At 43.9% G+C, this 12516-nt stretch overlaps 1 protein-coding gene across 9 annotated transcripts in view; it reads left to right on the top strand.

Annotated features, from left to right (window-relative positions):
* Window positions 1-12516, top strand: part of RYR3 (ryanodine receptor 3) — a 575944-nt gene that overhangs the window by 397748 nt on the left and 165680 nt on the right. For all 9 annotated transcript variants that reach the window (XM_069595972.1, XM_069595974.1, XM_069595971.1 and 6 more), the window contains exon 38: window positions 701-838. In XM_069595972.1, the coding sequence (XP_069452073.1) occupies window positions 701-838 (138 nt within the window). The remainder of the gene's footprint in view (window positions 1-700; window positions 839-12516) is intronic.

The raw sequence follows: 12516 nt of genomic DNA, 5'->3' as shown, positions 1-12516 counted from the left end.
ATGATAGTGCTAATTGTCCAAGAAATGATTCTTTCCAAACTATTTGGGTCAGAGAAGATATAGGACATCATCCTGGAATAATACATGACTGAAACTCCTTCTGTCTACAAGAAATGTTGCTGAGATCTGAGAGGGGACTGGGTCTCTGAAGAAGGAAAGAAAAGAACAGATCTTTATATAAACCTCACCCAATTTATCTCAAGTTAGATAGCTGGGACGCTCTTCCCAGGTGAACCAAGATTCTGATCACCTTTGCTTTTTAGCTTCTGCAATGAAATGAGTATGACCATACCTGCCCTTAAGGATTCTAAACCAGCCATTTCTACTCTGATGTGTATCTGCTGGTTTTAAGTGCCCATTAGCAATTGTGCTGCTTTTGAGAGCTATGTGGATAACAGATGAGTTTTTCATTTGAAGCAACAGGTTGTTAACTGTTTCTTTCTAGATACTCTGGAGCCCATTTGGGGTATGGGTTAGAAAAAATTAAGTCTTGGGATTGAAATTACTTTATGCTTTTGTACACAAGAAATTATCATTTAAAAAGTTAGCCAAAAGACATGTAGATAAATATTTATAGGAGGCTGCCTATAGTATATTTAGAAAGTTCCGAAGGATGGAGAGCAATGTTTCTATGTTCTTTCAATTATCTGGTGGCTTTGTGTACTGTTTGAGGTTGTCCCTCTTTCTGTGGCTTGCTTAGGGGTTCCCCTGGAAGAAGAGGAAGAAGAGGAAGAGGATACCTCCTGGACTGGAAAAATCTGTGCCTTGGTGCAGAGAATCAAAGGCCCTCCCAAGCCAGAGAAGGAGCAACCAACGGAGGAAGAAGAGAGATGCCCTAGTAAGTTCCCATCCCTTTCGATCATGGTGCTCCCAACCCAGGGCTCTTCTAAGCCATAATTAAAGTAAAGTGAAAGTGTTAGTTGCTCAGTCGTGTCCACCTCTTTGCGACCCCATGGACTGTAGCCTGCCATGGGATTCTCCAGGCAAGAATACTGGAGTGGCTTGCCATTCCCTTCTTCAGGCGATCTTCCTGACCCAGGGATCAAACTCGGGTCTCCTGAATTGCAGGGAGATTCGTTACCATCTGAGCCACCAGGGAAGCCCCTAGTTAAGGTAATGAACTTCCTAAACATATATTGTGGGATGGAGAAGGGCTGCTTAGCTTCCAGGAAGCATCTGGGCATTCTGTTATAATTGGTGCTCTTAATGCTCTATATTTGGGGGTCTGCTTTCCTTCTGACTTAAGGAGATTACTCTCAGAGTCTTCTGAAAGGGATCAGTTGCTTGGTAGGTCTGCTCTTGTCTGTCTACTTTTAAATGCCTGATACCTGAACACAGATTTCTGTTTTTCTTTCTTTTACGTTTTCATAGTCTTCCTCTTGTGACCCTCATTGTTCTTGTCATTTTTGTTTGTGGTTCCTTCGCATTGAAAATTGCCCCATACTGTCTGAGCTACCAGGGAAGCCCCTTAGCAATCAAAGGGAATAGGTTATGGAGTTTGGAGCAGGGGAGTCTGTTTTCGTTTGGGGGCTATGATTTTCCTAATACAACACCCTAGAGAACTTGGACCTTCTATCTTTCAACTTTCCTGAACCTTGTTCAAATCATTTCTCTAATCCTTATAGTACAGATAATTCCTACCATTGAAACTATTCCCATTTTGAAACAAGATCATTGTTTGTAGTACAAGACAGTTTACTGTCCATAAACTATTTATACTTCAAGAGGAAGATTGTCTGCATATTATAATCAGTCTGCCCTGTACTATGAAATTATGCAAATATTTTACTTGTCTAAAGAAGAAGGAATTTTCCAGTTTTAATGTAGCTGTCTTATTCCCTGTTCCTATCCATCTTAGAACATGCTTTCAAATTATAGACTAGAGCAATAGACTGTCAAGATATGATCAGTTTTTCTGAAAACACTACTTTGGGGTTCATACATCTTATTGCCCTTTCTATTGACCTTCCATCTTTGTCAGACTATCTCTGAAGGGAAAGAATCATCCCCATTTATCAGGAGAAGTGTTGAAGCCTCAAAAGAGTGTCTGGGGTACTTGGCAGCAGTTGTACTGGCAACCCTTGATCGGTCCTATTTCTCACCATGGAGGAGGGGAGGTCTTTGGTGAGAACATGCCAGCATGATTCAAAGGTTCAGAAAAGTGAGCTTAGAGTTCCTTTGTGGTTACTGCCAAAGCAGAACTAAGAACAGACTGAACTGACCCACATTACCCGCGGAGAGTCTGTTTTTAAAATGGATGTTCTTTCTAAGACATTATGTCACGACCAGGGGTCCTCCAAGGCAACCACTTCATGTTAGGTAAATAGAGTCCGTTAGATTAGCTCACTTGATTCTGAAGTCTCCCTAACTCTAAGAATGGTTTTCATGCTCCAAGGACTATAGTGTTTAGCATTTGCTACCCCGGGGTTCAGGCAAAAAGATTATGTTGTATCTGTTCTGGCAGGACACGTGGAACAACCTGGAAGGCCGCTCCAGCATAAAACTCCACGGTTCACCCCACACTTCTTCCCTTCCACAAGCAGCATTATGAGAGGTTCAGACTTTGTGTCATAAGCCTCCTATCCTGCCATCCTGGCCGAGCATGTCTGGTTGTCAGCATATGGGTTCCCTGCCAGGTGTTCCAGGGACACAGAGCTCCTCAATCAGGGCTGACTTTTTAAAAGAAAATCTTGGAGATGGTTTTACTGCCATATTTCCCCCAAGATTGTTTTTGACTTGATTGAATGGAAATGATGGTTCTGAATACATACCCACTTGCCATAAAGGATTCTAATCCTTTAAAATACTGGTAACGCCACCCATGTTACTGCTTGTGATTTCCCTTACCCTTGTGTTTGATAAAATATTAAAAGTTTAGATGATGAAAATAGCATGCTATGGTGAACTGACAATTCCCAAAGTACTTCATATGTATTAGTTTACTGCTGTGAGTTTTTGTCACTCTTCCATTGTGTAGTTGATGAACATAAGACTCAGAAGAGTTAAAGGATGCTTATTCTTTCCACTGTTACCTGGTTCTAGAATTTCCAGGTGCTTGATGTCAACAGCCCAAGGTAACCACAATGAGTAAAGCTGTGACTTGATCGAGGTCTTCCGACTCTGATTCCACACTCTTTCCATCATCCAATGAAGCTTGCCATAGAAATTAACAGCATATATATTAATATGATGAGCCCCCAACCTACATATTACATATAGAATGCCTTCTTGAAACCATCATCTTTTTATCTTGCTTATTGTATCTGCGCGGTAACTCACGTCTGTGACTCACTGTTATGTGTAGGAATCTGAACCCAACAGAGGTCAGAATTTTAACATCAAAAAACTGACCCAGCCAAAGATCTGGACTCGGGCTTTTCAGGGTAGGTGGTGCAATTTCTCCTCTATGAGCAATTGGTGTTGGCCTGATAACCTGCAGGGGAACCTCAACATTTAGGAAAGAGGAAGAACAGTGTCCTGAAACCCATCAGAATGCTGCTAGCTAGTTCAGTGTTAAAGGGATTTGCCCAAAGTAATTGCAACCTATATTGTGATAGAAGTTGCTATAATCTTATCAAAAATTTATATGATAATGAAGAGGTTAAGAAAAATAGTAGCAGCCCACCATACAAAGTAGCATTTTTTTTTTAATATCCCAATAGAGCAAGTTGTCCAGAAAATCTTTTGCCTGTTAGATGGAGGCCAGTGCTTCTCAGAAACACACTACAATTTAAGTAGAGTTTCCTTGAATTTAAATTTGTAACCACTGAGTTTTTCCTCCAGAAAAGGCCAACCAGCTCTTTCTGCTAACTTCTTAGTTAAAAAAAAATAAAAGTCACTTGTCGCTTCACAACTCAAAGTCGGTGCCTTCCTGACCTCTGTGATTCACTGGGTGCTTTCCCTATGGCAGGTGTTCACACTATCTTTTCTCTGCAAAGAAAGCTGCTGCCTGTATCAGCTCTCACCCAGTCATTGAATAACCTGAGGGCCCAAGCCCCAGATCCCACCCTGCCTACATGCTGCAGCCTTTTCTCATGCTGAGGAGGGAAAACAGTCTACTGTTCACCTCCAGAATAAATCCTGGGCCGCAGCACAGATATGCGCAAAGTAAGAGAATTGGGCAGTAGGTGTATCTGTGGTGCTCCGGCAGTGTTTCCAAGCCTCCATGGATTCCCTCCAATCAGCTTCTCCCTGAGATATACACACACAGATGCGTCCTTTAGGAAGTCTCTTTTTTCCACCTCATCCCCCATCTCCCTGCCCCTGCCACATTGTCACAAAATTTCTAATAGGACATGTGCCATCCAGGGCATGACACAAATTTCTAACATTGCCATGTGTCTAACAGGGCAACGTCAGGAAAGTCATGCCCCCTTAGGCAAAGAATTTGTTACTGGGACTTACTACAGAGACCATATCTTACTCGTTTCTACATTCACCTCATCAGCACAAATCTTTTCCACCTCAAATACGTGTTAATCATTTGAGACTCACAAAGATGAAGAAATAGTGGCGCTTACAGAGAAAGGAGGAAATGGGTGTGGACAGTCAAACTCCATACAGCCTGAGGTTGGGTGTGCTATGGTACAGATGAAAGCACAGATAACGGACAGCAGGTGGCCAAAGGAGGGGAGTGAAAACTCCATAAAGATTAAAAATTGGTAGAAGAAAAAGCAGGAGAGTTCCAGAAAAACTTCTATTTATGCTTTATGGACTCTGCCAAAGCCTTTGACTGTGTGGATCACAATAAACTGTGGAAAATTCTGACAGAGATGGGAATACCAGACCACATGACCTGACTCTTGAGAAACCTATATGCAGGTCAGGAAGAAACAGTTAAACTGGACGTGGAACAACAGACTGGTTCCAAATAGGAAAAGGAGTACATCAAGGCTGTATATTGTCACCCTGCTTATTTAACTTCTATACAGAGCACATCATGAGAAACGCTGGGCTGGAAGAAGCACAAGCTGGAATCAAGATTGCTGGGAGAAATATCAATCACCTCAGATATGCAGATGACACCACCCTTATGGAAGAAAGTGAAGAGGAACTAAAGAGCCTCTTGATGAAAGTGAAAGAGGAGAGTGAAAAAGTTGGCCTAAAGCTCAACATTCAGAAAACGAAGATCATGGCATCTGGTCCCATCACTTCATGGGAAATAGATGGGGAAACAGTGGAAACAGTGTCAGACTTTATTTTGGGGGGCTTAAAAATCACTGCAGATGGTGATTGCAGCCGTGAAATTAAAAGACGCTTACTCCTTGGAAGGAAAGTTGTTATGACCAACCTGGATAGTATATTCAAAAGCAGAGACATTGCTTTGCCGACTAAGGTCTGTCTAGTCAAGGCTATGGTTTTTCCAGTAGTCATGTATGGATGTGAGAGTTGGACTGTGAAGAAGGCTGAGTGCCGGAGAATTGATGCTTTTGAAATGTGATGTTGGAGAAGACTCTTGAGAGTCCCTTGGACTGCAAGGAGATCCAACCAGTCCATTCTGAAGGAGATCAACCCTGGGATTTCTTTGGAAGGAATGATGCTAAAGCCGAAACTTCAGTACTTTGGCCACCTCATGCGAAGAGTTGACTCATTGGAAAAGACTCTGATGCTGGGAGGGATTGGGGGCAGGAGGAGAAGGGGACGACAGAGGATGCGATGGCTGGATGGCATCACTGACTCAATGGACTTGAGTCTGATTGAACTCCAGGAGTTGGTGATGGACAGGGAGGCCTGGCGTGCTGCAATTCATGGGGTCACAAAGAGTCGGACATGACTGAGCAACTGAACTGAACTGAACTGAACTGAAGAGGGAAAAGTACTTTTGATGAAAGGAGCTACTTCCACAAAGCCCAGAGGCAAATAAATAAATAAATAAATAAATAAATTCATATTCCAAGAGTGGCAGTGAATTGAGATTGGCTGAATTGTAAAAGGAATAGAATGTGGAAGTGTAGGAAAGGCAGGGTGTGTTACAGCAGCGTGTCCTGAAAACTCCAGTGGTTCACAGTCTCAGAGTGTGACGTTGTTGTTACCATGTATTTTATACTACTTGGCCTTACAGCTGCCAGGAGGGAGGGGCTGACACTTACATGGTGTACCCACTGTGTCCTGAGTGTTGCCCTGGCACTTCTTTGAGTATTACCTCATTTAATTCTCCCAAAAAAATAAGCAGTCAACAATGTTTTTCCTATTTTACAATTGAAGAAACTGATGTAAAGACAGGTTAAATAACCTTCCAGAGTCACACGGAGGGTAGCATATAAATTCAAATCTCTGTTTATCCCACAGCAAACAACCAGATACAGTGGTAGCCAGGTTCCCGTTTGGTACGCTAGGCAGCCAAGCCTTAGAGAAGCGGAGTGATGCGGACAAGGCTCTTGCAACAAGTGAAGAAGAGCCAAGATGAGAATCACGCTCCATATCCAGGGCCCCTGAGCTTTGAGAACTGTGCAGGGATGCTGGGGGGTGCGGTGGGAGAGGGCAGGGGAGGATGGAGAAGCTCAGAGATCCAGGATGCATGGCCAGGAGCTTGCCTCAGTTCAGTTCAGTCGCTCAGTCATGTCCGACTCTTTGCGACCCCATGAATCGCAGCACGCCAGGCCTCCCTGTCCATCACCAACTCCTGGAGTTCAATCAGACTCAAGTCCATTGAGTCAGTGATGCCATCCAGCCATCGCATCCTCGGTCATCCCCTTCTCCTCCTGCCCCCAATCCCTTCCGGCATCAGAGTCTTTTCCAATGAGTCAACTCTTCGCATGAGGTGGCCAAAGTACTGAAGTTTCAGCTTTAGCATCATTTCTTCCAAAGAAATCCGAGGGCTGATCTCCTTCAGAATGGACTGGTTGGACCTCCTTGCAGTCCAAGGGACTCTCAAGAGTCTTCTCCAACATCACATTTCAAAAGCATCAATTCTCCGGCACTCAGCCTTCTTCACAGTCCAACTCTCACATCCATACATGACTAGCAGGAAAACCATAGCCTTGACTAGACAGACCTTAGTCGGCAAAGTAGTGTCTCTGCTTTTGACTGTGCTATCCAGGTTGGTCATAACTTTTCTTCCAAGGAGTAAGGGTCTTTTAATTTCATGGCTGCAATCACCATCTGCAGTGATTTTGGAGCCCCCAAAAATAAAGTCTGACACTGTTTCCACTGTTTCCCCATCTATTTCCCATGAAGTGATGGGACCAGATGCCATGATCTTCATTTTCTGAATGTTGAGCTTTAAGCCAAATTTTTCACTCTCCTCTTTCACTTTCATCAAGAGGCTTTTTAGTTCCTCTTCACTTTCTTCCATAAGGGTGGTGTCATCTGCATATCTGAGGTGATTGATATTTCTCCCAGCTATCTTGATTCCAGCTTGTGCTTCTTCCAGCCCAGCATTTCTTATGATGTACTCTGCATAGATGTTAAATAAGCAGGGTGACAATATACAGCCTTGACGTACTCCTTTTCCTATTTGGAACCAGTCTGTTGTTCCATGTCCAGTCCTAACTGTTGCTTCCTGACCTGCATACAGATTTCTCAAGAGTCAGGTCAGGTGGTCTGGTATTCCCATCTCTGTCAGAATTTTCCACAGTTTATTGTGATCCACACAGTCAAAGGCTTTGGCGTAGTCAATAAAGCAGAAATAGATGCTTTTCTGGAACTCTGTTGCTTTTTCGATGATCCAGCAGATGTTGGCAATTTGATCTCTGGTTCCTCTGCCTTTTCTAAAACCAGCTTGAACATCAGGAAGTTCTTGGTTCATGTATTACTGAAGCCTGGCTTGAAGAATTTTGAGCATTACTTTACTAGCATGTGAGATGAGTGCAATTGTGCGGTAGTTTGAGCATTCTTTGGCATTGCCTTTCTTTGGGATTGGAATGAAAACTGACCTTTTCCAGTCCTGTGGCCACTGCTGAGTTTTCCAAATTTGCTGGCATATTGAGTGCAGCACTTTCACAGCATCATCTTTCAGGATTTGAAATAGCTCAACTGGAATTCCATCACATCCACTAGCTTTGTTCGTAGTGATGCTTTCTAAGGCCCGCTTGACTTCACATTCCAGGATGTCTGGCTCTAGATGAGTGATCACACCGTCATGATTATCTGGGTCATGAAGATCTTTTTTGTACAGTTCTTCTGTGTATTCTTGCCACCTCTTCTTAATATCTTCTGCTTCTGTTAGGTCCATACCATTTCTGTCCTTTATCGAGCCCATCTTTGCATGAAATGTTCCCTTGGCATCTTTAATTTTCTTGAAGAGACCTCTAGTCTTTCCCATTCTGTTCTTTTCCTCTATTTCTTTGCACTGATTGCTGAAGAAAGCTTACTTATCTCTTCTTTCTATTCTTTGGAACTCTGTATTCAGATGCTTATATCTTTCCTTTTCTCCTTTGCTCTTTGCCTCTCTTCTTTTCACAGCTATTTGTAAGGCCTCCCCAGACAGCCATTTTGCTTTTTTGCATTTCTTTTCCATGGGGATGGTCTTGATCCCTGTCTCCTGTACAATGTCACGAACTTCATTCCATAATTCATCAGGCACTCTATCTATCAGATCTAGGCCCTTAAATCTATTTCTCACTTCCGCTGTATAATCATAAGGCATTTGATTTAGGTCATACCTGAATGGTCTAGCAGTTTTCCTTGCTGCTGCTGCTAAGTCACTTCAGTTGTGTCTGACTCTGTGTGACCCCATAGATGGCAACCCACCAGGCTCCCCCGTCCCTGGGATTCTCCAGGCAAGAACACTGGAGTGGGTTGCCATTTCCTTCTCCAATGCATGAAAGTGAAAAGTGAAAGGGAAGTTGCTCTGTCGTGTCCAACTCTTCGCGACCCTGTGGACCATAGCCTACCAGGCTCCTCTGTCCATGGGGTTTTCCAGGCAAGAGTACTGGAATGGGGTCCCATCGCCTTCAATTTAAGTCTGAATTTGGTAATAAGGAGTTCATGATCTGAGCCACAGTCAGCTCCTGGTCTTGTTTTTGTTGACTGTATAGAGCTTCTCCATCTTTGGCTACAAAGAATGTAATCAATCTGATTTCAGTGTTGACCATCTGGTGATGTCCATTTGTACAGTCTTCTCTTGTGTTGTTGGAAGAGGGTGTTTGCTATGACCAGTGCATTTTCTTGGCAAAACTCTATTAGTCTTTGCCCTGCTTCATTCCATATTCCAAGGCCAAATTTGCCTGTTACTCCAGGTGTTTCTTGACTTCCTACTTTGCATTCTAGTCCCCTATAATGAAAAGGACATCTTTTTTTTTTTGCGTGTTAGTTCTAAAAGGTCTTGTAGGTTTTCATAAAACCATTCAGCTTCAGCTTCTTCAGTGTTACTGGTTGGGGCATAGACTTGGATTACTGTGATATTGAATGGTTTGCCTTGGAGACAAACAGAGATCATTCTGTCATTTTTGAGATTGCATCCAAGTACTGTATTTCAGACTCTTTTGTTGACCATGATGGCTACTCCATTTCTTCTGAGGGATTCCTGCCCGCAGTAGTAGATATAATGGTCATCCGAGTTAAATTCACCCATTCCAGTCCATTTTAGTTCACTGATTCCTAGAATGTCGACATTCACTCTTGCCATCTCTTGTTTGACCACTTCCAATTTGCCTTGATTCATGGACCTGACACTCCAGGTTCCTATGCAATATTGCTCTTTACAGCATCGGACCTTGCTTCTACCACCAGTCACATCCACAGCTAGGTATTGTTTTTGCTTTGGCTCCATCCCTTCATTCTTTCTGGGTTATTTCTCCACTGATCTCCAGAAGCATATTGGGCACCTACTGACCTGGGGAGTTCCTCTTTCAGTATCCTATCATTTTACCTTTTCATACTGTTCATGGGGTTCTCAAGGCAAGAATACCGAAGTGGTTTGCCATTCCCTTCTCCAGTGGACCACATTCTGTCAATCCTTTCCACCATGACCCACCCATCTTGGGTTGCCCCACAGGCATGGCTTAGTTTCATTAAGTTAGACAAGGCTGTGGTCCTAGTGTGATTAGATTGACTCGTTTTCTGTGAGTATGGTTTCAGTGTGTCCCTCTGATGCCCTCTGATGCCCTCTTGCAACACCTACCATCCTATTTGGCTTTCTCTTACCTTGGGCGTGGGGTATCTCTTCACGGCTGCTCCAGCAAAGCGCAGCTGCTGCTCCTTACCTTGGATGAGGGGTATCTTAGTGCACTGGTCACAGCCCCCTGCACTTAGGCTTGCCTCAGCATCAGTTTATTCTCCACACTGAATAGACATAGACACTAAAATAAAAGCAATTTGATTACCTTCCCAACAGGGTAAAGACAGAGACCCCAGGTCCCTGAGTCTTTTGCTGTCCCATCTGTGTCCCATCTTCATTCCAGGGCTTTCAGCGCTTCCCTCCCTAGCATATCAGCAGACATCATCTATTCTCTCTGTGCTCTCTTCCCTGTTGTCTTCATCGGTCATTTAATCGCCTGAATGTTTTCGAGAAAGTGATTATGAGGCTGGTTGACTGATTTCAGAAACAACAGGCTAATTATCTGCATATGATGGATGAGACCCCAGGAGGCTGTGGAGATGGGCTGGCAGAAGTGCAGTCTCACGGATGCTTTGTGAGGCTGCCTCTGATGGGAATGGGTGTTCGGCCATCTGGGGAAATGGTCCTGGGGGTGACACAGTTGCTTCACAAGTGGGGAGGCTCTGGCTAATGTAGAAAACCACTGAGAGAGGGAAACAGATTTAGCAGAAATAGTCAAACACCAGGAGACTGTCCACACACGACCAGCCCTGAGAGCCAAGGTCAAGGGCATCCAGACCAGGGGGACTGGGAGTTTTGTGGGGTCCAATTGTGCAGAGATGGGAGAGGCTCATCTCTTGTATGGCCCTAACTCCCACGCTGCCTCAGCCTATAGACCATCTGTAGACAGGAACCTTGATTTGTTTATTAAATTGTAGTGCTTCTTTGCCTAAATAAAAAGTAAAGCAAGGATTAGTCTAACAACAGCCATCAGTGTTGGGGAAACTTAATTCCTACCACATCTGTCTTTTCTGTTCTTTCCTGATGATCTGGAGAGTTACGTGATGATTCAGGTACCACCTTTAGCACAGAGTCAGACTCACAAGAAGTTCTTAGCAAATATTGGCTACTACTGTTGTGATGAGAAATAGAGTATTCTAGCAAGCTGCCTAAACTTTTACCCTTATTTCCCAGACAGGAAAGCCAAAAGAGAAGGAAACAAGTGTGCATGTCTACAAATTAAATATAGCTCTGAGATGAAGGAAAGCTGGGTGCTTTCTTAGATGTTCAGCTGCTTGCCATGGAGCCCGGGGAGGCGGGGGAGTGGGAGAGTTGCACATCGCATGCCTCTGGGGGTCTGACAGCCAGTGCCTGTCCACTGGGCCCTGATGACACAACATAAACAGAGCGGCTCTTACTTGTCAGTGGGGAACAATGTCTAGTTGTCTTTGCAGGCTTTGCTTTTCAGGTTTTCAGAGCCTTGCAGCCTTGCTCTCGGGGATCTCTGTAGAATCCTTGTTCTACTGAAATGAGGTGAAAGTGATACCAAATGCGCAGCCCAAGCCAGAGAGGCACCAGGAAAGCTCAGAGAAATTGTTGTTTAGTTACTAAATTGCGTCTGACTCTTTTGTAACCCCATGAATTATAGCCCGCCATGGACTGTAGGCTCCACTGTCCATGGAATTTCCCAGGCAGGAATACTGGGGTGGGTTGCCATTTCCTTCTCCAGGGGATCTTCCTGACCCAGGGATCAAACCTGCACCTCCTACAATGGCACGCAGATTCTTTACTGATGAGCCACCTGGGAAACTCCAGAGATATTAGCATGATGAATTTTCCAGATCTCCTTGAAATGTATGGATTTAACTTTCTCTCTGACGTTTTCTGCTAAGAAGTTGTAGGTATTTGGCCACTTTATAACACAGAGCAGACTTTCAGCCCAGAGGAAGCTCTGGAGCATGGAACACAGAGGGCATGACACTCTCCCTAGTAAATCTTCCCAACTAAATCTAGCGGGTGTTATTGTGCCATCTGACCCCTGACACAGGAAGGGCTCTTTCTCCACCAGCAATCCAGACAGTCATCAGAAAGGCCATCAAGTTGCCACAGCTCATCTTCTGATGTAAGTGATTAGCGATGTGCGGTGAAGCTTTGATAATGGCCACTTCTTCACCAGGGTCAGTAACCACTGGCATTTAAAGATTTTATTTCCTCAGTCTTAGATTTTACTATTAGCAAGTGCAAGCTGGGTAACATCATGATAAGGCCGGTTGGCATTAAAATTCAGTGGTAAAATTCTTAGTGCTTATCAGTTTAACTCAATGAAGACATAGGTGTTCATTTCACCATTTTCATAAATTAGGACAACCCTTTCAAGAACTCAGTGGGTTGGATAGACACAGAATTGTAGAATATTAAACCGCAAGTGACTTGACTTCATACAAGTGAACAGAGCCACAGAGAGGTAAAGCATCTTGACCAAGGTCACACAGGCAGAGCAGGAGCAAAGTACCCAGCACTCTTGTCACTAGACGACA

Source organism: Ovis canadensis, chromosome 7 (assembly GCF_042477335.2).
Source record: "Ovis canadensis isolate MfBH-ARS-UI-01 breed Bighorn chromosome 7, ARS-UI_OviCan_v2, whole genome shotgun sequence".
Taxonomy (NCBI): domain Eukaryota; kingdom Metazoa; phylum Chordata; class Mammalia; order Artiodactyla; family Bovidae; genus Ovis; species Ovis canadensis.
Note: the sequence above shows the minus strand (reverse complement) of the source record. Positions and strands in the feature narration are given on the sequence as shown.